At 41.3% G+C, this 20,889-nt stretch overlaps 1 protein-coding gene across 2 annotated transcripts; it reads left to right on the forward strand.

Moving 5' to 3' along the window:
• Window positions 1-685: 685 nt before the first annotated feature.
• Window positions 686-19,513, forward strand: LOC140271516 (V-type proton ATPase subunit S1-like). 2 transcript variants are annotated; one of them, XM_072366764.1, is made up of 11 exons: window positions 686-849; window positions 4,669-4,795; window positions 10,238-10,312; window positions 11,854-12,047; window positions 12,711-12,751; window positions 13,264-13,349; window positions 13,506-13,672; window positions 15,596-15,736; window positions 17,675-17,725; window positions 17,811-18,048; window positions 18,549-19,513. In XM_072366764.1, exons 1-11 carry the CDS (start codon window positions 719-721, stop codon window positions 18,756-18,758), a joined length of 1,461 nt encoding a protein of 486 aa, XP_072222865.1. In that variant the 5' UTR covers window positions 686-718; the 3' UTR covers window positions 18,759-19,513. The 2 variants fall into 2 exon arrangements, with proteins under 2 accessions (XP_072222865.1, XP_072222866.1); XM_072366765.1 differs by having other exon boundaries at window positions 13,506-13,655; window positions 15,582-15,736.
• The last annotated feature ends 1,376 nt before the right edge of the window (window positions 19,514-20,889 follow it).

The raw sequence follows: 20,889 nt of genomic DNA on the forward strand, positions 1-20,889 counted from the left end.
CGTGGAGCAGTTTTTCTGCTGTGCATAAAAGGATAGATTCCAGTAAAAAATAACTCCTGTAGTACTAGAAGCCAATGAAATGCCATCTAGAGTAAGACAGTTTCTCTCTGATGTGCTCGGGTCCAAATAATGTGTCTCCCCTCTTTGTGTCGAAATACAGACAGTTAGGTGTCTAATGGTGTGTCCTACATCATAACTGATCTAAAACAATGCACAGAAAGCAGAAAAAAAGTTTGACAATACAAAAGTCCAGATGAAGCATAAAAAGAACGTTTTTCTCAGTGGAATAGCTTTAAATGTTTGTAAACTACAGAATGAACCCCTCAAATAGCGAAAATAACCGGTAGACTGTTTAATTAGCTGTGCGCATTCCCGCGATGAACATGCAGTTCTAGTAACAGCGGTGCTTATCAGACGCATGGTGGTTGAAAAATATGGCCCTCTTGGTTTTCCATACAGCTTGAATAGACCGTCGCTGTGATGTAAACACTGGTAAATTAGAGGTGATAGATGGAATAGTTGGTTTTTACATAGAGGCCATTACATACTCATTATTTTTCTCCCCCAAAGTATGTGGAGCGAGATATATTCTTAGGCTGAGTAGCTTTGAATGGGATTTTGAAATGAAAAGCTTGCCGCTGCAGAATAGAGGAGCTTCTTTCAGTGACACGATATCTGGCGACGTCATAGATGTTCCCTGCTGTCACAGACTGTAAAGATGGCGTCGTCGGGGAAATTAAACCTCTTTCGCGTCTCCGCGTCTGTTTCCTTTTTTGTGGGTTTATTAAATATACTAAACACAGGGAACTGCGATGACCAGGTGCCACTCCTTATGTGGACAAGCGATGGGTGAGTAATGCTGATATTTTATGTTTTCTTTCTCTTCATTGATGATGTTCAGGGTTTGGATGACCGGCTAATGGTTAGCTCGATGAGTAAATGTCTCTCAGATGTTAACTGGGCTCAGTTTTTCATTTAAACAAGCAGGTTCGATTGTGAGAGTTGCGATGTGAGTGGTTTGAATAAAAGGTCATTAATTTAGCAAAAATAACATGAAAATTTCAAGTGCTAATGAACGCCTAATGAACGTTAGATTGTAAGAGCAGGGATGAGAGTGCATTCAATGAAGATAATTTAATGTAATCCTGAGGAATGCTAAGTACCTTCTAAAGTGTCATTTAACGAAATGTTATCTTAAAGGAATAATGTTGCATAACACCATGACACCACTCTTGAACATTCATGTAAAAATGATGCCTTACCCTACAGTCCACTGTATCCAAGCAATTATGCATTGGTGGACAAACAGATTTGTTTTCCATCTGTGCATTGATATTGTAGTTGAACTGCACCAGTGATCTTTGGAGGTGGATCGAGACCCACCTGTTAAGAAGGTCACAGTCCACTTTTTTTTGGTGCACACCCATGCTCCATACAGCAAGAATAATTTAAATGAACCACAGTAAAAGAGCCATCACAGTAGTACCTCAAGAGGTTGGTATTCATAATCATTTCAGAATTTTATTAGTGGTAATACATGGCTACCACTGGGGCTTGTAGATGTGTGGAGAAACGTTTAATTTTCCAGGCATGTAGGGGGTGGTTGAAAAATCTTATTGTGTGAAAGCACCTGCTGCAAATCAGCCATGTGGTGTAATGTTTATGTTTAGGCATTTAGCAGACGCTTTAAGCGACTTACAGGTAGGTGGGGTAAGGGTAAGGGGGTCTTGCCCAAGGACCCCTACTGGAGATAGTACCTTTCATGCAGGGGATTTGAACCCGGGTCTCCCACATGAAAGGTGCTATCCAGTCCCCACGTTGTAAATGCGTCATGACTTTAAAAGCCCTCGAACAGAAGAAAAACATGTCATGTAGTGTGAACAATGTGTTGATCCAACAATGCTGAAACTCTTTCAATCTTAACTTGGCTTTAGGGTAATCTGACATGGAGTAGGTAATAATGATCAAATACTATAATGGTCAAATGCTGGCTAATCAACCATTTTGACCATATTTCCTAGCATCTGCTTGGGACTTTAACTGAGCTCTTGCATTATGCGTGCTGCAAAGGATTACGCTGCTTCAGATCGTAAAAAAAATAGTAGTATTACATGCTTTTGACACAGTTTGCAGTGCACACTATTGTGCTTTAAATAGTCACTTACAGTCCCTACACCACTAAATTCCTCTGACCTTTCCTTTTAACTACGTCTTCATCTTTTGAGTCTTGGTGTGTTATCCATTGAGGTGTCTTTTTAGATTATTAGTATTAGAGTGGACAGCTACTGTAGCCCTAACATTAGCATGTTTGCTGCTGCCAGCTGCTCGTCCTATACTCTGTATTGCGGGGGCTCCATACAAACTTTATGCACCTAACCTTCTTTTTTTCCGGGTGCACCACCACAAAAATTAGGAGCACGCTGTTTATTTAATTATCTATTTATTTGTTCATATTATTCATCTATTTGAATTGATAAGTTGAAAACAGCTTTGCAATACAAGCGTAAAAATGCTTATAGTAGATGCTAATTTCCAACACTTATCCTGAGATAAATTAAAAGTTTCAACCCCCTAAAGAAAATTAAAAAATAAGAAACTCCAAAGTTTAAAAAGTCAGAACATAATATTTAAAATTAACACAAGTACAAGTTTTTTGCTGTTTTAACCTAAATTTAATAGCTTTTAATACGTTTGCCGCAAATTTTAAATGCAAAAGATGTTTTACAAAATAGGATTTTACAATTGTCATATGAAGCAGCTCAGGTAGATCTGCTGCACTTTCCTAATGCATCTGCAAAGATGTGGACAGGGGAGTCCATTTGAATACACACTTAATGAAAATTAAAGTTTATGAAACTCAGAATCTTGTACTTTAAATGTTACAGCTTCTTATTGTCTAACTTTTTTCATGGTACTTTTACAAAATGATCAATTTCCCAAGGGAGTCAGGGCTCTCCGGTGCACCATGGCTTCCTGACTTCGCTGTAACTTATTGAGCTTTCGAGGAAATGTTATATAGTGACAATTATCTTAACTGTTTTATGTGCCAGTATACATATACATAAAACCTGACATAAAATAATATTACATAAAAAATACAAAACTTTAATCTCACAAAAACAGTAATGCAGAAAGATTACTATGGAGACATCTGGCAGAAATTAACAATTTTTTTGAACAATTAAAACAGCCAATCAAAGTGAGCTCTGTTGCTTGTTTTTGGAGAAATTACAAATGAGTACACCTCTCTGTGCAACCTGTTACAGTTTGCATTCTTTCGTCTTGTCTGCTCACCTTCTTGTGCACTCAGTCGCTACAAAAAAAAAAACAGCCAATCAGAGTGAACGCTTTCCGTTGATAGGTGAAAGCTGTTGTTTGTTTTGGGAGAAATGTCAAACGGGAACATACTGCTGTGTGCAACCTGTGCAACCTGCAACGAAAAACAGCCAATCGGTGTAAATAGCTTTCATTGACAGTATTGCAATGTGGTTCAGCCTGTGTGTCGATCATTTCCCTCGCTCTCTGTATGAGTAGCTGACGCTTTCGGAGTGCAACACTGACTGTTTCCATGCAAGAGAAGAAGTTAAGCATGAGTTTCAAAGAAAAAAAAAGTCCCAAATTTCTGCAGGTGCACAAGCAGTCCACTGGCTTTACCCCCTGCATCACCTTTTTAGTTTGAACTCAATCAACGCACTGTAGTTTGGGGCAATGGTTTGCAAAGAGGCCACCTTCACTGTCCAGTGAAGATGCTGCTTCTTTACCTTGAAACTCTTGGGACCAGGCAAGCCGTTTGTGGAATTTCTGATCAGGGTCATCAATTCACGAATAGACCAGTATGGACCCCTGGGGAACCCCACAGGTCATAGCCATTTGGTCTGAGACACAGTTACCAATTTCAACAAAATATTTCCTGTCCTCGAGATAGGAGTTGAACCAGTTTAAAGCACTACCAGAGATTCCCACCCAGTCTTCTAACCTCTGTAATAAGATTGCATGGTCAGCTGTGTCAAAGGCAGCACTCAGGTCCAGCAGAACGAAGACTGAGACTTTGCCTGCGTCTGTGTTCAGGCGGATATCATTCATCACCTTGATCAGAGCTGTCTCAGTGCTGTGGTGGGGCCTAAAGCCTGATTGGAAAGTATCAGAAGCATTGTTAGGCAGGAGAAAGTCAGAAAGCTGTTGGTATACAACTTTTTCTAGGACTTTACCTAAGAATGGCAGGTTTGGCATGGGCCGGTAGTTGTTCAATACTGTGGCATCAAGATTTCTCTTCTTTAGAAGAGGCTTAATGACAGCAGTTTTTAAAGCCTTTGGAAATGTTCTAGTCTGGAGTGAGATGTTAACTAGATGAACGAGTTGTGGTAACAAACTGCTCAACACAGACTTTAGAAATCTAGTGGGCAACTCATCAAGGCAGCATGTCGATGAACTCAGACTGCAGATGATCTCTTCTATTGTTTTGTCATTGACAGGTGTGAAATGTGTCAGCTCTAGGTGTCTAGCTGGCTGCAGAGTAGTTGTTTGTGTTGTGGAAATTATTGCATTTTTAATGCCTTGAACTTTGTCATTACTTATCTTTGGAATATAAAAAGGTAAACAATTTTCTAACCTCATCGCCCTGTATATTATGTGAATACTATATTCACCTTTGCTTTAACTCTGCACCAGGATCACTCAACTGCCGCAGTCGCCTCCTACTGCAGGTCACATCATTGGGCAGCAGCAGCTAATTTCCTACTTGGAGAAAGCTCTGGATGTCGGTCCACAAAATGTAGTGCTGTTCCTTCAGGACAAGGTATGCAACACAAACACTTTGAACCAGCTGATTAAAGGTTTTATTTGTTTTTCTTAAATGGATAGGTGGAATATAGATCCAGCTTTTGCATAGCTTTCAAAAATGCATCATCTTGCAGGTCTAATAACGAAAGCTTTCTGTCCATTTTGCAGGTTTTTTAGATAATGTTAATCCCATCAGTTAGGGACAGTTGATATGACTAGTCATACCCACTTTCTCATGATGATTCTTCTTGATGCTTTCTAACAAAATCTTGTTAATAATTGCATAATAAGTGCATAATTTTGGTCAAAAAGAATAATGTCAGCATAACTATGGGGTATAATGTATATAATTATTTTGATATCTTCAAAGTAGTTAAAAATACAATCCATTAGTCAAGTAAACTTGATTCGAATAACAGTGGACTATTTTACGGGACTCCTACGACAAGTCTGGATCACTCATAAATTCTGTTTGTACCTGAAATAAAACTGAAAATTGGAAAAATTGGTGAATGCGCAAGTTCTTTTAAATCATTCATACGCACGATTTAGGAACAAATCTGTTCGTATGAGTGGTTCTTGCATGAGGCCCAATGAGCTTTTAATGTTTGCTTAATTAAGAAAAAAAAAAAGAGGAAAAGAAACTTCACAAAAAAAAATACTGCAATCAACATATTTGTCTTGGGGGTGATTATATTTATAAAAAGATTAATGTGATTTAATATGTTTGGGTGTCTAAAGTCACTAGTAACCAAAAAACAACCACAACCACAACTCTGGCATTTTGCTTTGGGCCCCTTGAAAAAAAAAAAAATGAAGTTGTCGTGGAGGGATGGCGGCAGAAGTGATGTTGGTGTCAGTTGCAGAGATGGGGGTGGGGGTTTAGTTACTTTGAGATTATATTTTCGAAGGAGCAGTTGTAGAGGTGGACATGCAGCTGGGACAGAGGAGGTCTGATGGTGAGAACTACTGTAGAGGTGGACATGCAGCTGGACAGAGGAGGTCTGATGGTGAGAGCTACTGTAGAGGTGGACATGCAGCTGGGCAGAGGAGGTCTGATGGTGAGAACTACTGTAGAGGTGGACATGCAGCTGGGCAGAGGAGGTCTGATGGTGAGAGCTACTGTAGAGGTGGACATGCAGCTGGGCAGAGGAGGTCTGATGGTGAGAACTACTGTAGAGGTGGACATGCAGCTGGACAGAGGAGGTCTGATGGTGAGAACTACTGTAGAGGTGGACATGCAGCTGGGCAGAGGAGGTCTGATGGTGAGAGCTACTGTAGAGGTGGACATGCAGCTGGGCTGAGGAGGTCTGATGGTGAGAACTACTGTAGAGGTGGACATGCAGCTGGACAGAGGAGGTCTGATGGTGAGAACTACTGTAGAGGTGGACATGCAGCTGGGCAGAGGAGGTCTGATGGTGAGAACTACTGTAGAGGTGGACATGCAGCTGGACAGAGGAGGTCTGATGGTGAGAACTACTGTAGAGGTGGACATGCAGCTGGGCAGAGGAGGTCTGATGGTGAGAACTACTGTAGAGGTGGACATGCAGCTGGACAGAGGAGGTCTGATGGTGAGAACTACTGTAGAGGTGGACATGCAGCTGGGCAGAGGAGGTCTGATGGTGAGAACTACTGTAGAGGTGGACATGCAGCTGGGACAGAGGAGGTCTGATGGTGAGAACTACTGTAGAGGTGGACATGCAGCTGGACAGAGGAGGTCTGATGGTGAGAGCTACTGTAGAGGTGGACATGCAGCTGGGCAGAGGAGGTCTGATGGTGAGAACTACTGTAGAGGTGGACATGCAGCTGGGCAGAGGAGGTCTGATGGTGAGAACTACTGTAGAGGTGGACATGCAGCTGGGCAGAGGAGGTCTGATGGTGAGAACTACTGTAGAGGTGGACATGCAGCTGGACAGAGGAGGTCTGATGGTGAGAGCTACTGTAGAGGTGGACATGCAGCTGGGCAGAGGAGGTCTGATGGTGAGAGCTACTGTAGAGGTGGACATGCAGCTGGGCAGAGGAGGTCTGATGGTGAGAGCTACTGTAGAGGTGGACATGCAGCTGGGTAGAGGAGGTCTGATGGTGAGAACTACTGTAGAGGTGGACATGCAGCTGGGCAGAGGAGGTCTGATGGTGAGAACTACTGTAGAGGTGGACATGCAGCTGGACAGAGGAGGTCTGATGGTGAGAACTACTGTAGAGGTGGACATGCAGCTGGGCAGAGGAGGTCTGATGGTGAGAACTACTGTAGAGGTGGACATGCAGCTGGGCAGAGGAGGTCTGATGGTGAGAACTACTGTAGAGGTGGACATGCAGCTGGACAGAGGAGGTCTGATGGTGAGAGCTACTGTAGAGGTGGACATGCAGCTGGGCAGAGGAGGTCTGATGGTGAGAGCTACTGTAGAGGTGGACATGCAGCTGGGCAGAGGAGGTCTGATGGTGAGAGCTACTGTAGAGGTGGACATGCAGCTGGGTAGAGGAGGTCTGATGGTGAGAACTACTGTAGAGGTGGACATGCAGCTGGGCAGAGGAGGTCTGATGGTGAGAACTACTGTAGAGGTGGACATGCAGCTGGACAGAGGAGGTCTGATGGTGAGAACTACTGTAGAGGTGGACATGCAGCTGGGCAGAGGAGGTCTGATGGTGAGAGCTACTGTAGAGGTGGACATGCAGCTGGGCAGAGGAGGTCTGATGGTGAGAACTACTGTAGAGGTGGACATGCAGCTGGACAGAGGAGGTCTGATGGTGAGAACTACTGTAGAGGTGGACATGCAGCTGGGCAGAGGAGGTCTGATGGTGAGAACTACTGTAGAGGTGGACATGCAGCTGGGCTGAGGAGGTCTGATGGTGAGAACTACTGTAGAGGTGGACATGCAGCTGGACAGAGGAGGTCTGATGGTGAGAACTACTGTAGAGGTGGACATGCAGCTGGGCAGAGGAGGTCTGATGGTGAGAACTACAGTAGAGGTGGACATGCAGCTGGGACAGAGGAGGTCTGATGGTGAGAACTACTGTAGAGGTGGACATGCAGCTGGGCAGAGGAGGTCTGATGGTGAGAACTACTGTAGAGGTGGACATGCAGCTGGGCTGAGGAGGTCTGATGGTGAGAGCTACTGTAGAGGTGGACATGCAGCTGGGTAGAGGAGGTCTGATGGTGAGAACTACTGTAGAGGTGGACATGCAGCTGGGCTGAGGAGGTCTGATGGTGAGAGCTACTGTAGAGGTGGACATGCAGCTGGGCAGAGGAGGTCTGATGGTGAGAACTACTGTAGAGGTGGACATGCAGCTGGGCAGAGGAGGTCTGATGGTGAGAGCTACTGTAGAGGTGGACATGCAGCTGGGCAGAGGAGGTCTGATGGTGAGAACTACTGTAGAGGTGGACATGCAGCTGGGCAGAGGAGGTCTGATGGTGAGAACTACTGTAGAGGTGGACATGCAGCTGGACAGAGGAGGTCTGATGGTGAGAGCTACTGTAGAGGTGGACATGCAGCTGGGCAGAGGAGGTCTGATGGTGAGAACTACTGTAGAGGTGGACATGCAGCTGGGCAGAGGAGGTCTGATGGTGAGAACTACTGTAGAGGTGGACATGCAGCTGGGCAGAGGAGGTCTGATGGTGAGAACTACTGTAGAGGTGGACATGCAGCTGGGCAGAGGAGGTCTGATGGTGAGAACTACTGTAGAGGTGGACATGCAGCTGGACAGAGGAGGTCTGATGGTGAGAGCTACTGTAGAGGTGGACATGCAGCTGGGCAGAGGAGGTCTGATGGTGAGAACTACTGTAGAGGTGGACATGCAGCTGGGCAGAGGAGGTCTGATGGTGAGAACTACTGTAGAGGTGGACATGCAGCTGGACAGAGGAGGTCTGATGGTGAGAGCTACTGTAGAGGTGGACATGCAGCTGGACAGAGGAGGTCTGATGGTGAGAACTACTGTAGAGGTGGACATGCAGCTGGGCAGAGGAGGTCTGATGGTGAGAGCTACTGTAGAGGTGGACATGCAGCTGGACAGAGGAGGTCTGATGGTGAGAACTACTGTAGAGGTGGACATGCAGCTGGGCAGAGGAGGTCTGATGGTGAGAGCTACTGTAGAGGTGGACATGCAGCTGGGCAGAGGAGGTCTGATGGTGAGAACTACTGTAGAGGTGGACATGCAGCTGGACAGAGGAGGTCTGATGGTGAGAGCTACTGTAGAGGTGGACATGCAGCTGGGCAGAGGAGGTCTGATGGTGAGAGCTACTGTAGAGGTGGACATGCAGCTGGGCAGAGGAGGTCTGATGGTGAGAGCTACTGTAGAGGTGGACATGCAGCTGGGACAGAGGAGGTCTGATGGTGAGAGCTACTGTAGAGGTGGACATGCAGCTGGGCAGAGGAGGTCTGATGGTGAGAACTACTGTAGAGGTGGACATGCAGCTGGACAGAGGAGGTCTGATGGTGAGAACTACTGTAGAGGTGGACATGCAGCTGGACAGAGGAGGTCTGATGGTGAGAGCTACTGTAGAGGTGGACATGCAGCTGGGCAGAGGAGGTCTGATGGTGAGAACTACTGTAGAGGTGGACATGCAGCTGGACAGAGGAGGTCTGATGGTGAGAGCTACTGTAGAGGTGGACATGCAGCTGGGACAGAGGAGGTCTGATGGTGAGAACTACTGTAGAGGTGGACATGCAGCTGGGCAGAGGAGGTCTGATGGTGAGAGCTACTGTAGAGGTGGACATGCAGCTGGGACAGAGGAGGTCTGATGGTGAGAACTACTGTAGAGGTGGACATGCAGCTGGACAGAGGAGGTCTGATGGTGAGAACTACTGTAGAGGTGGACATGCAGCTGGGACAGAGGAGGTCTGATGGTGAGAGCTACTGTAGAGGTGGACATGCGGCTGGGACAGAGGAGGTCTGATGGTGAGAACTACTGTAGAGGTGGACATGCAGCTGGACAGAGGAGGTCTGATGGTGAGAACTACTGTAGAGGTGGACATGCAGCTGGGACAGAGGAGGTAGCAGCTGGAGTGGTGGAAGTGGAGGGAGCAGTAGCAACAGAGGTGGGAAAACCACACTATCAAACCTGTTGCAATATTGACTCTTTTAATCTGTCAATCTTTTTTTTTTTCAGTGAATTGGACAAAAAAAAAATATTTAAATTTTCACCTCTATGTTGCAAAATAGAACATATGGACTTACAAAGCAAATAAACTGGTTGCTCCTTGAGTTTTCTGTGACAGTAATATCAAATAATAAAAAAAATTATCAATTAAAGTTTGTCTCATAGCTCTAGTAAAAAAATAATGTACACAAAAATATATACAAATATATGCTATATACCTGCAAAATATGTCTTATATCTATATATATATATTGCCCAATGACAGCTGGGATAGGCTTGACCCCGAGTTGTATTAAGCAAGTGTAGAAAATAGATGGATATTGTTCTGTAAATATAATTTTCTCTTGTATGTGTTTTGTTCAGATGAGTATAGAGGATTTCACCATGTATGGAGGAGCTTTTGGAAACAAGCAGGACACAGCTTTTCCCAATGTTGAGGTAAGACAAGTGTCATCTTTATTAGCTTACAACTCCTCAATGATTTATCCCTCACACTTAAAACGAGTTAGAAAAGAGGTGAGCCTTTCATGATGGTACCTTATTAAAATTGAAAATTTAGACAAAATGTACCCATGGCGAATTTTGACATTTTGTCATGAGAGAGGAAGTGGACATTCTTCACATATACAAAGTCCTGTCTGAATCAGCCCTCACTGATCGAACTGTCATCACGGATGACAGCTCCTGATCATATAAACAAGTTAACATTCTTTCATCCCCATGATCTTCTCACTTTAAACCTGAATTCTTTGTTAAACAGGAAGTAGTTATTCCTCATATGTACCAAGTCCAATTTGTACCAAACCTCTCTCCTTGGATAACGGTGAACTCTTGAACAGATATACAAGCCAATACTCTGTCATTGCCATTGCTTTACCTGCTTATAAATTTAAATAACTTTGCTTAAAGAAGTACAAATAGCTGGCTCATAAAACATGTAATCAATCATCTTGTATGGCTGCTATGAATGGGCTACCACGATTAAGGCCTTACTTACTTTAAAAAGAATATATTCAAAACTGGGGAAATCAATATATAGTAGAGAGAGCAAAAAAAGTTATGGCAAAAACTCAGAATCCTTTTAAATGACCTTTTAAATGAAGTTTTTCACAGCGCAAATACAGTAGCACAAGTTTACATATATCTTTGTTTTGCCAATTAAGTGACAGGCACGCCCCTTCATTTGCTGCTCTGTTTGGTGAAATTTGTTCAGCCCAAAGGCCAGAGATTTTGGCCAATGATGGGATGTAAAGTGAGCCACTATTTATGCTAGTATGTGTAGAGGAAGAGGCAGGTATTTAAAGATATTTAAATAACACAAAAGGAGAAACGCCAAAATCATGCCTTTAGCGTATTTTATATGGGACAGGACAGACTGAATGTCTCGGCTGTGTTGAGCAGGATTTCATCCAAAAATACCTACCTTCAATGAAATGGTGATTAACCTGTTTGCCTCACAGATATGCTAATGGTTTAGGATTCTTCCTGTTTAATGACGGTCTCTCATTATGCCACAGAAATTTGATGCTACTCAGAAGGGCGCTATCCTACACAACTCTTATTTTGCATCATTGCTAACAGTGCCAACCAGATCGTGTTTGAATGTCAGCATTGACTCGTGTTCACATTCTCATCTAATGTCTGATCGGATGAAGCAATCTCTTCATCCTTCAAGCACCATGCCCAACGAGTTGGGGCCTGAAAGCCTCGGTGTCACGGTGGCCGGGGCCCTCGGTTGCATCATTGGCTGATGCGCCGCCTTGGTGCGAGGGCCTGCATCGCTGCTTGCAGCTTTAATGAGTATAGAATAGAAAGCTTTACTGTCATTGCGAAAGACATACAATGAAATTAAGGGAAGTACAACAAAGTTATTATGTCCAGAATTTTAAAGCCTCAAGTTGTGCTAGTTTCTTGTCTCATATCACCTAACCCAGCTGTGTGTCACTAATTTCTGTTTGTTTGTTTTAAACTGTGCACAGGGAGCTCTTAAGTCATCAATGTCCCGTTTGGTGTTACCTGCTGTGTCTTGGCCTGCTTCCAATGCAGTGATTGGTCAGTTGCAGAACCAATTGCAAACTTCCCCCCTATACATGGACCCAGAGACCCTGAGCCAACTGAGACTTAACGCTTCCTCACCTGCCTTACTAGTGTTCAGGATGCCCTACAGTATTGGGTATGTACACCAAACACACAGTTTGGAGATCGCCAGTTATTACTAAAATAAATTAAATCTGCACAATCATCAGCACATTTTCTGGTTTTGTCCAAAAAATATAGACTCAATTTAGATAATCAGTATCTACCTGTGTCTGATTTTGTAGGAAAGACTCCTGATGTCCTAACAATGATTTTATTTTTCAAATGACTTGCATTTTTTTCCCCTCTGTAATGAGCCAGTGGGTAAGTTGGCCTCCTGTCTCTTGGCAACCATGCAATTTGTATTATCATGTGACTATTCACTAAAGTTCAAGGTGTATGAATACTTTTGCAAGCCACTGTATGGCTATCTGTTACTGTCTTGCAAAGAGATAATGAAGTAGATTTGTAAAAACAAAACGGTGTCGGCAGGCAATAGCTGCATTGGCACCCATCAAAACATCTTCAGAAATGTTATAGTTCTAATTTTTTAAATTGAAAAGAAAATACATCCTAAAATTAGGTTAGAAGTTTTCATTTTACTTCTGCATCATTGTAGCAGAGAAATCAGCTGGTTTTTATGGAGCAAAAAAATCCCTGCTTATATGCTCCATGTGCGATTAAATTCTGTGACGCCTTGCTTCCCAAGATAGATCATTTGAAGTCTCTTTTTTTTTTTCTCATCTGACTTCTCTTGCAGGGCTGATCTGGTGTCTGCAAAGGAAATTCTTAGTGGAAATGGTGAGTCTCCATACAACTTGTCTAAATTTTCTGTGGCTTTGAAGTCTGTAGCATATGAATCATGTCTGCTTTGCGTTTATTTCTCCACTTTCTGTTTTGTTTAGTAAGTATTGTCTTGAAGTTATCACCATTCTGGAAATTCTTTTTTAAAATTTTTTTATCTAGCAACAGTTTGCTTTTTAATGTAATGCCAAAATCATACTGAGGGCAGCTCAAGAAAAGCTCAAGCTCCTCTTGAGCCGCTCAAGCTCTGTAGCTTAATTGTAAGATGGTTTGATCCCAGGCTTCCCTGGAGTGTCAAAGTGTCCCTGGGAAAGATACTGAACCCCACGTTACTTCCAGTGGGTCCGTTAATGTGTGAATATAATCAACAAAACATTGTGTAGCCAGTATCACTGTGTTGTATGAGTCTGTGTGTGAGTGGATGAATGTTGAATGACCCTCTTGAGTGGTCAACTAGACTAGAAAAGTGCTATACAAATACAGTCAATTTTCCCTTTGCTGATTTTCAGATGAGGTAATTGGTCAGGTGCTGAGTATAATGAAGACTCAGTCTGTTCCATACACAGCTATTTATACAGGCCTGCAGCCCTCAAGGGTGAGTAACTTGTTAATGTTACCATTGGTGAGTGGTCACAATTCATATATGGATGTTATATGCCATGAGTGTTAATTATGACACTGTTAAGTGTTACAATGTTATACAGTCCAACTAACTGTCCTATAATTCTATTTTCCTCTAATTCTGTACTAGGAGGTAACATCCCTGTCCATTGGAGCAGCCATGGGCGGTGGACGCTCTCTGTTGCAGGCCAGAGGTGGATACAGAGACAAAGAGAGCGAAAGGGAGAAGCGGCGCAGGATCAAGGAGAGGGCTGGGATCTATGATCCAGTGGAGTTTAAGGTGTCATTTTTGTTATACTGTTGTTTAGTGATGACTCCTGACTTGGGGTCCTCGCCCCAATGAGGAGGGCTGCAAAGATCACAGGGGGTGCACAAGGTGTTCACTCCAAAGGTTTCCAAAATTAGATTTGCACACATATACAAAAAAAAACATATTTACTGGATTGCAAAAAGTGTGTGAAGATGAGGCATAACGGACAGCTGTGTGCTGCGTAGACATGGGATTTATGGACTTGTCTTAATTGTGAGAATGCTGGAAAGCATATTAAGCCAATATTGAAATATAACGGTTTAAAAAACATGAAAAAAACTTTTTTCAGCCCTTTCATCAAATTTTCTGTACTTCCACTAGGTTTAAATCATTCCACTATTGTTATTTCAACTTAAAATTCCTTCAACCAAGACTTCAGCAACTGGATTTTCAGCAATTGAAAGATTTTCCACTTTTTTAGCATTGTCAGCTTTCCCAATTCAACTTCATCAGCATTCTCACTGCTGTTTCACAGGAACAGTTTTTTTCTAGTTATAATAATTCTTGATTCTCTGTACAAACACCTGACATAAAATTAAATTAAAATTTCAAATGAAAACAACACATTTTTGAGTCACTCTCTACAATGATACCAACAAGTGTAGGTAATCCTCAATCAAACATTATGCAATACACTGGAGTACAGAGTTGAAAAACGTTGAATGGAATTGCCACAACCCCCGCCTTTCGTCCGATGACTGCTGGGACAGGCTCCAGCCCACCCGCTACCCGACCGACGGATTGACGGTATAGAAAATGGATGGATGGAATTGCCACAACAGTTTCCATTGCAGATTAAGTAATTTGGTGCTATCGTGCATGTCGTTGTGCACCGGTCTGTGCAGCACCAGCTTGTTCTGCAGCCATTTGTCCACTCCAAACTTTGTTAGCATGCTTTGGCAAGACTGCCCAAAGAGGCAAAAACCGTACTTTCTGGTTATCCTCCCATTCAGCAACCTGCCAGAGACTGCCTGACAAGTCTTGCAAAACAGTTTAAACTCAATGCTGTTAGTACTCTATGATAATTCTACTACGCATTTAACAACCCCATAGAATTCATGAAACATATTGTTCGGATTCTGAATTTAAAGGCAGTGTTTAAGAATCTCTATTTTTCTACTTTATTTTTGATACTGAGGAAAAAATAAGTGGGAAGTCATTTTTTATATACTTTTATTTAATTTTGTGTCTCAGGAAATGTTACGTTTGAAATTGTGACTGAAACGGTTTGCTACTTTGCATGATATGTATAATAAATAAATGTCAGTTTTTCTTAAAAAGGAAACAAATTGGTTGTTATTATGAAGTGATTGTTATTTGTTTTCTATTGTATATTTATAATTGGGCTTTAATTAAGCAAAAGTATGTTTTATCTGATTAATCTATGGAATATTCGATAGAATACTCGATTTCCAAAATATTCAATAGCTGCTGCCCTAGTTGTTTGTCTCTGTGTGGCTTTGTGATGTATTGGCGAGCTGTCCAGGGTGTACCCTGACTGTCGCCTATAGACAGCTGGGAGATGGGCTCCAGCCCCCAACCATTTTGGGGGAAGAAGTGGAGTGATTGTTCTGAAAAGCTTTGGCGTTTATCCTTTCGGTGCATGCACTCCCGTGTGCCTGGGCGAGTTTGGTGCCACGACAGGCGTTTTTCTTTTTTTTAACATAAGGTGGACCTGCTGGTTGGTAACCAGTAGCCTAAAAGAAGCAACAAAAGCCCCAAGAAAGCTAAAGATAGGAAAATAAGATCATTCATAAAGTATAGAAAAATGCTTCAACACATTTTTTATTTTTTTTGTCTTTCATTGGAAAGAAAAGGAAAATTCTTTCAAACTTTTATGATGTTACCACTCCACTCATCTCTGCTTATACTTATTTTTTTCTCTTCCTTTTACAGGAGGGCAAGAACACTATCCTACTCTGGGCAAAAAGCCTGTCAGTGAGCATCCTTAGAAGTGGTCGCTGGGAAGATTACGACTTGACTCCATCTACCTTTGGTGAAGGCATTAGCCCAAAACTCCACGGCTCCAGTTGTGATAGAAGCAAAGGAAGGTAGTATAAAACTCTCACATGTACTATTAACAAAGATGTTTCTGAAGAATTAATTTTAAAATGTTTTTTGTTTTTTTTAATGTTTTTTTTTTGGATAATAAATGAGCAATGACATTTAAAAAAAAAAAAACATTACCCCAGAAAATGCTGCGTGCAGGAGTAACTGACCTGAAACTACAACAGGATTTCCTCAAGAATATGCCTGTAATTGCTCCATCATTTCTTCATTTAGGACCAACGTCCCAGGCCCTGCAATGACAAACATCACCCCTGAATTTGGTTAGAAATTTGCTACTGAATTGTTGCAGTGTCTCTGTACACAATATTGACTTTTCCCCCTTTATTGTTTAACAATAACAGATATTTTGCACATTTGAAGTGAAGTGGTAGGCTTATGATGCAAACTTTTATGGAAATCTGACAAAGCAGATACTTTATAAAACCAATCATTTGTGCTGTAACTTCAATGATAAGCGTCAGTTCAGAATGATGAACTGATTTTCTTTTCTTTCACTTCATTGATTAATCGCTTGCTAAATTAAATTACAGAAAATTTCAACTTTGATGTTAATTTGATGAATATGAGACAGAAAATCATGTCAATGTTGATAGAGCAGTTATTTCAGTGTGTTTTTTTTTTTGTTTTCTTGCCTGGTTGCAGCTGACTTTATGTATCACTCTGCTTAGGAACCTATTGTGGTGGTTTTAGAACCTGAGCATTGAAGGGAGTGTAGGGCTCTTCTGCATCTGTAGTGGTTAAGGTCTTTTTATAGTGTTTTTTTCACCAAACAATTTCATGATAAATGCTAACGCTTTGCATGGAACAGCATGTTGTCATAACATCAATTGATTAATTTCAATCTTAATCCAATCAATTTCAATTTATTGAATTCCAAATTGATAAAAAAAAAATGTTGCCGAGCTACGAAAACCAAGAAATTGCACCGAAACTTCTCTTCAACCCCCCATCCTGATTGTGCATGTGGCGACGATGGAAAGAAAAAGCTACCTTTTAAAAGGAAGAAACCTCTGTCAGAACCAGACTCAGGAGGAGGGGCCGTCTGCCTCGACCAGCTGGGGTTTGAGAGGACAGGAAACAACAAGCACCATAACACCAGGCCAGGGATACCTGCAGAGAGAGAAACACAAGTTAATGACAGCAATGATGTCATACGTACATGGAGAGTAAAGAGAGCAGAGGGAGGAGAGGTGCATCATGGGAGGTCTCTGGGCCTATAGCAGCTTAACTATGGGATGTTTCAGGGTCCCCTGAGCCATCCCTAACTATAAACTTTATGAGAAAGGAAAGTTTTAAGCCTAATCTTAAAGGTAGAGACGGTGTCTGCTTCCTGAACCCAAACTGGCAGCTGGTTCCACAGAGAGGGGCCTGATAACTGAAGGCTCTGCTTCACATTCTACTTTCAGAAACTCTGGGAACTACTTTTTCTTCACAGCCATCCATGGAGACAATTTCCCACTACTAACGCTACTTCTTTTGTCCTCCACTTGTCCCAAGTCCTCCCAAATATTTGTATATGAGTTGTTGTATAAATGCATATTCATCCCAAAGAGAAATTATATTGTTGCTTTTATTATTTTTTCAATTTCAAGACTGAATTTTTAATGAAATTATTCTAAAAAAAATGGCTGCCAGTAACAGTAAAATCGATTCTTGATCCACAGGTCAGTTTTTATTGCCTTAAAATAAAAACTGTGTTCCTCTGAAAATGATCAGGTGTGACTGAAGCTGAGTGAAGAAGCAACATTGTTCCAATGAAAACTTTGAAAGATTGAAAGCCTGGAGAGCTATTTCTCAAAACTCTTAAGCAAAAAAAAGTCTGGTTACTTGGTAGTAAAATATAAAGGTTTCTCAAAAGTTCTGCACAACACTGTAAATTGTTTTTTTCGTTCTCTAATTTCATGTTTGGTTCTTCACAGGTTGGTTCTTAATTATGAGAATGTTCTTGGCCACCGTAGCTTCAAACTGATGTAAGTATGTGCAGCGTACCTTTGTGTGCATGTCTACACAATAATGCCAACGGACATGAATGGATGTTTGTGTTTATGTTTCCAGCTTTGCTATTAGCCAGCGTTACTACAAGGTTTCTGCACGTCGCTGGTTTACTCTCGATGCTGTGGAGCTGGAATACGATGGGACCAAAGCAACATTTAATGGCAGCAGACATATTTTTGCTCCTGCTGAGTATTCGTACCACTGTGATTCTGTCAGCAGCTTCCGTTGGCCACTGCTGATCCCAAGCTCACTCAAAGACCCAGCCAATCAGTGGAGGCTCTCTTTTGAAGACTTTCAGGTAAGCATAGTATTTCATATAAGCCACAGTATTATCGTAGTTGCTCAGCAATTACCTGGGCCTCTAAATATTTCTTACAACAATTTCACATTGTTATGCTGATGAAAGTGTAAAACTTATACTTGTAAAAATACTGGCAGCTTTTAAATCATAGAGAGAATTTAATTTAATGAAATGTCACTCTCATGTCCTTTTATATTCTGTCAGATCTACATAAAAGTAATTTTATTCCAGAAAACTTTTACAGGTTTATGCAAAATATGATATAATAGCTAGTCTTTCCTGTATTTATATATATATATATATATATATATATATATATATATATATATATATATATATATATATATATATATATTTTTTTTTTTTTTTAATTTTATGTGTGGATTAACTGTGTTTACAATCTCTTAACAACTTCAAGTTTTTTTTTTTAAGAGCTAATTTGGAGAGCAATCATTGAATCATTTTTCAAAGATGTACTTTTTCTGATCGCTGTGCAGATCCAGGGCTTTAATGTAACCGACGGTGAATTCTCCTATGCCAGTGACTGTGCAAGCTTCTTCTCCCCTGGAATCTGGATGGGTCTGATGACGAGTCTTCTTCTGGTGCTAGTGCTCACATATGGCCTGCACATGATCATGCAACTTCATACAATGGACCGTTTTGATGATCCCAAAGGCCCTACCATCTCTGTACCACAGACAGAGTAAAACACTTGCTGGCTCTCTCCTGATTTCACCTTTCATCTGTCTTCCTTGCTGTCCATGAAACGATCCCTTAACTGAAGTATTTCACAAACAATCCCTCATATTATGCCCCCCTTTTGAAATGTAGTTTGGTGTTATTTATTTATTAGTCGTGTTGTCAAAATGTATCTAGAACTGCATAAATGTGTCAGTTTATATCAGTTTAATTATCAGGTGATCCGAGTTTGTTCTCTCTTGTAGTCCGTAATTTCGGAACATCAATTAACAACTCTGGAAACACCTTCAGACCAATTGGTCAAAAGGGCATATTAGTTTAGAAAAGAATTCTAATATACACAGTTAAAGGCTCAAACAGTCAAAGGCCAGTCCAGTCAAGCTGCAATTTACCAACATTTAACACATGAACGGGATACAGGGAGGATTCTAACTTATGTTAAATAAAATATGAAATGCTATTTATTGTTGAAATTGCTGTAATTATATGTGTGGTTGTGTGATCATTTATGTTTGAGTGAATACATCGGACATTCCTTTGGATTGATAATCGCATTCATGCTATTTATTGTTGAAATTGCTGTAATTTGTGAGTAAGGTATGTCTTTACAGTTTGCAGTTGAGTAAATAAATAAGAGATTGCTGTTAAACAAATATGGAACCCTTAATGTTTTATCATTAAGCATTATGGTTTGATAATCCCATTCAATGCATTCCATTGCTATGTTGTGTTGCTGCTGTGACTCCAATAAAATATTACACATCTTTTTTCCCCTCTTTTCTTACTGTATATATAATATTTTTCTAACAGATTAAGGTCAAATAGTTAGCTGTTTTATTTAATTGATCAAAGTTGCTGCTGCTAAATTGGAGTGCTGCCATATTATGGTAACTAGTATTCTCGTGCAGGGTGTGACGAAACACCGAGTTAAACCACAGCCAGCGACGAGAGATATACGTGTAGTACGGTTGCCCAGTTACTGTGACGCTTGCATTTACTGTACTTATGAGGGCGTTGGTAAGGGAGGATGCACAGACTTTATCATCATGAGTCAGTGATTTGGAGACTGATTTGTGCAGGAGACAGCGTTGGGTTGCAGGTGATTTGAGAGTAGAGCCAGGTGGAAATGATCCAGCTGTCATGTGATCCTTGTTTTGCCCCCATGCGCATTTCCTGTTTTTTAGAGTAAACGTTTTGTTAAAAGTTGATCAATTCTGTCTCTATTATCTCACTCTGTGGGCTCTGCCGAAATTGCAATTTAAAAATGGGTTTAACAGATAATAAAATATGTTTTTCCACATTGGAATTTCCCCATAGTGATACATCTTCAATAATATCAGTTAAAAAGGCTTTTGTGATCCTCAGGTATATTGTGGTCATGCTAGAAATTCTAGTGAAAGAGAAAAATGGATGGTCACAAAGTTAAGTGTTACAGAGACCAAATCACAACAAATGTTATCTCAAAAATTCAATTGAATTTATTGTAATATAATCATAATCCAATTAAATCCAATTCAATTCCACAAACCAATTAAAAGAAAGTTGCCTAGCTATAGAAACCAATTGAGGTAGAAAGGGTGTCTGCTTCCTGGATGCATACTCACAGCTGGTTCCACAAGACAGGGGCCTGATAACTGAAGGCTCTGCCTCGCATTCTACTTTTAGAAACTCTGGGAACAACAAGGAAACCTGCAATCTGAGAGTGAAGTGCTCTGTTAGGAAAATGTTGCACTATGAGATCTTTAAGATATGATGGAGCTCGGTCATTAAGAGCTTTATATATGAGGAGAAGAATCTTAAATTCTATTCTGAAGGAGCTAATGAAGAGAAGCTAAAATTGAAGAAATATGATCTCACCTACTAGTTCTAATCAGAAATCTGGCTGCAGCATTTCAGATCAACTGGAGGCCTTTCAGAGAATATTTGGGGCAGCCCAATAATAAAGAAATACAGTCCAGTTTTGAAGTAACAAATGCATCACTCTGAGACTTAATATTTTGGCAGTATTACAATGGTGAAAGAAGGCAGTCCTAGAAACCTGTTTTATATGTGACCACAACTTCGGTTTGTCTGAATTGAGCAGCAGAAAATTCAGTCATTCAGGTCTTTATGTCTTTAAGACATATTTGTAGTCTAACC

This window comes from Leuresthes tenuis, unplaced genomic scaffold (assembly GCF_036924035.1).
Source record: "Leuresthes tenuis unplaced genomic scaffold, fLeuTen1.0.hap1 SCAF_16, whole genome shotgun sequence".
Lineage (NCBI taxonomy): Eukaryota > Metazoa > Chordata > Actinopteri > Atheriniformes > Atherinopsidae > Leuresthes > Leuresthes tenuis.

Excerpts from the sequence above, each read along its gene's own strand:
- LOC140271516 (XM_072366764.1), top strand. The coding sequence starts at position 719 with ATGGCGTCGTCGGGGAAATTAAACCTCTTTCGCGTCTCCGCGTCTGTT. Across the intron at positions 12,752-13,263 it reads GGAAATTCTTAGTGGAAATG|ATGAGGTAATTGGTCAGGTG; the intron begins GTGAGTCTCCAT and ends GCTGATTTTCAG. Across the intron at positions 18,049-18,548 it reads TCTCTTTTGAAGACTTTCAG|ATCCAGGGCTTTAATGTAAC; the intron begins GTAAGCATAGTA and ends ATCGCTGTGCAG.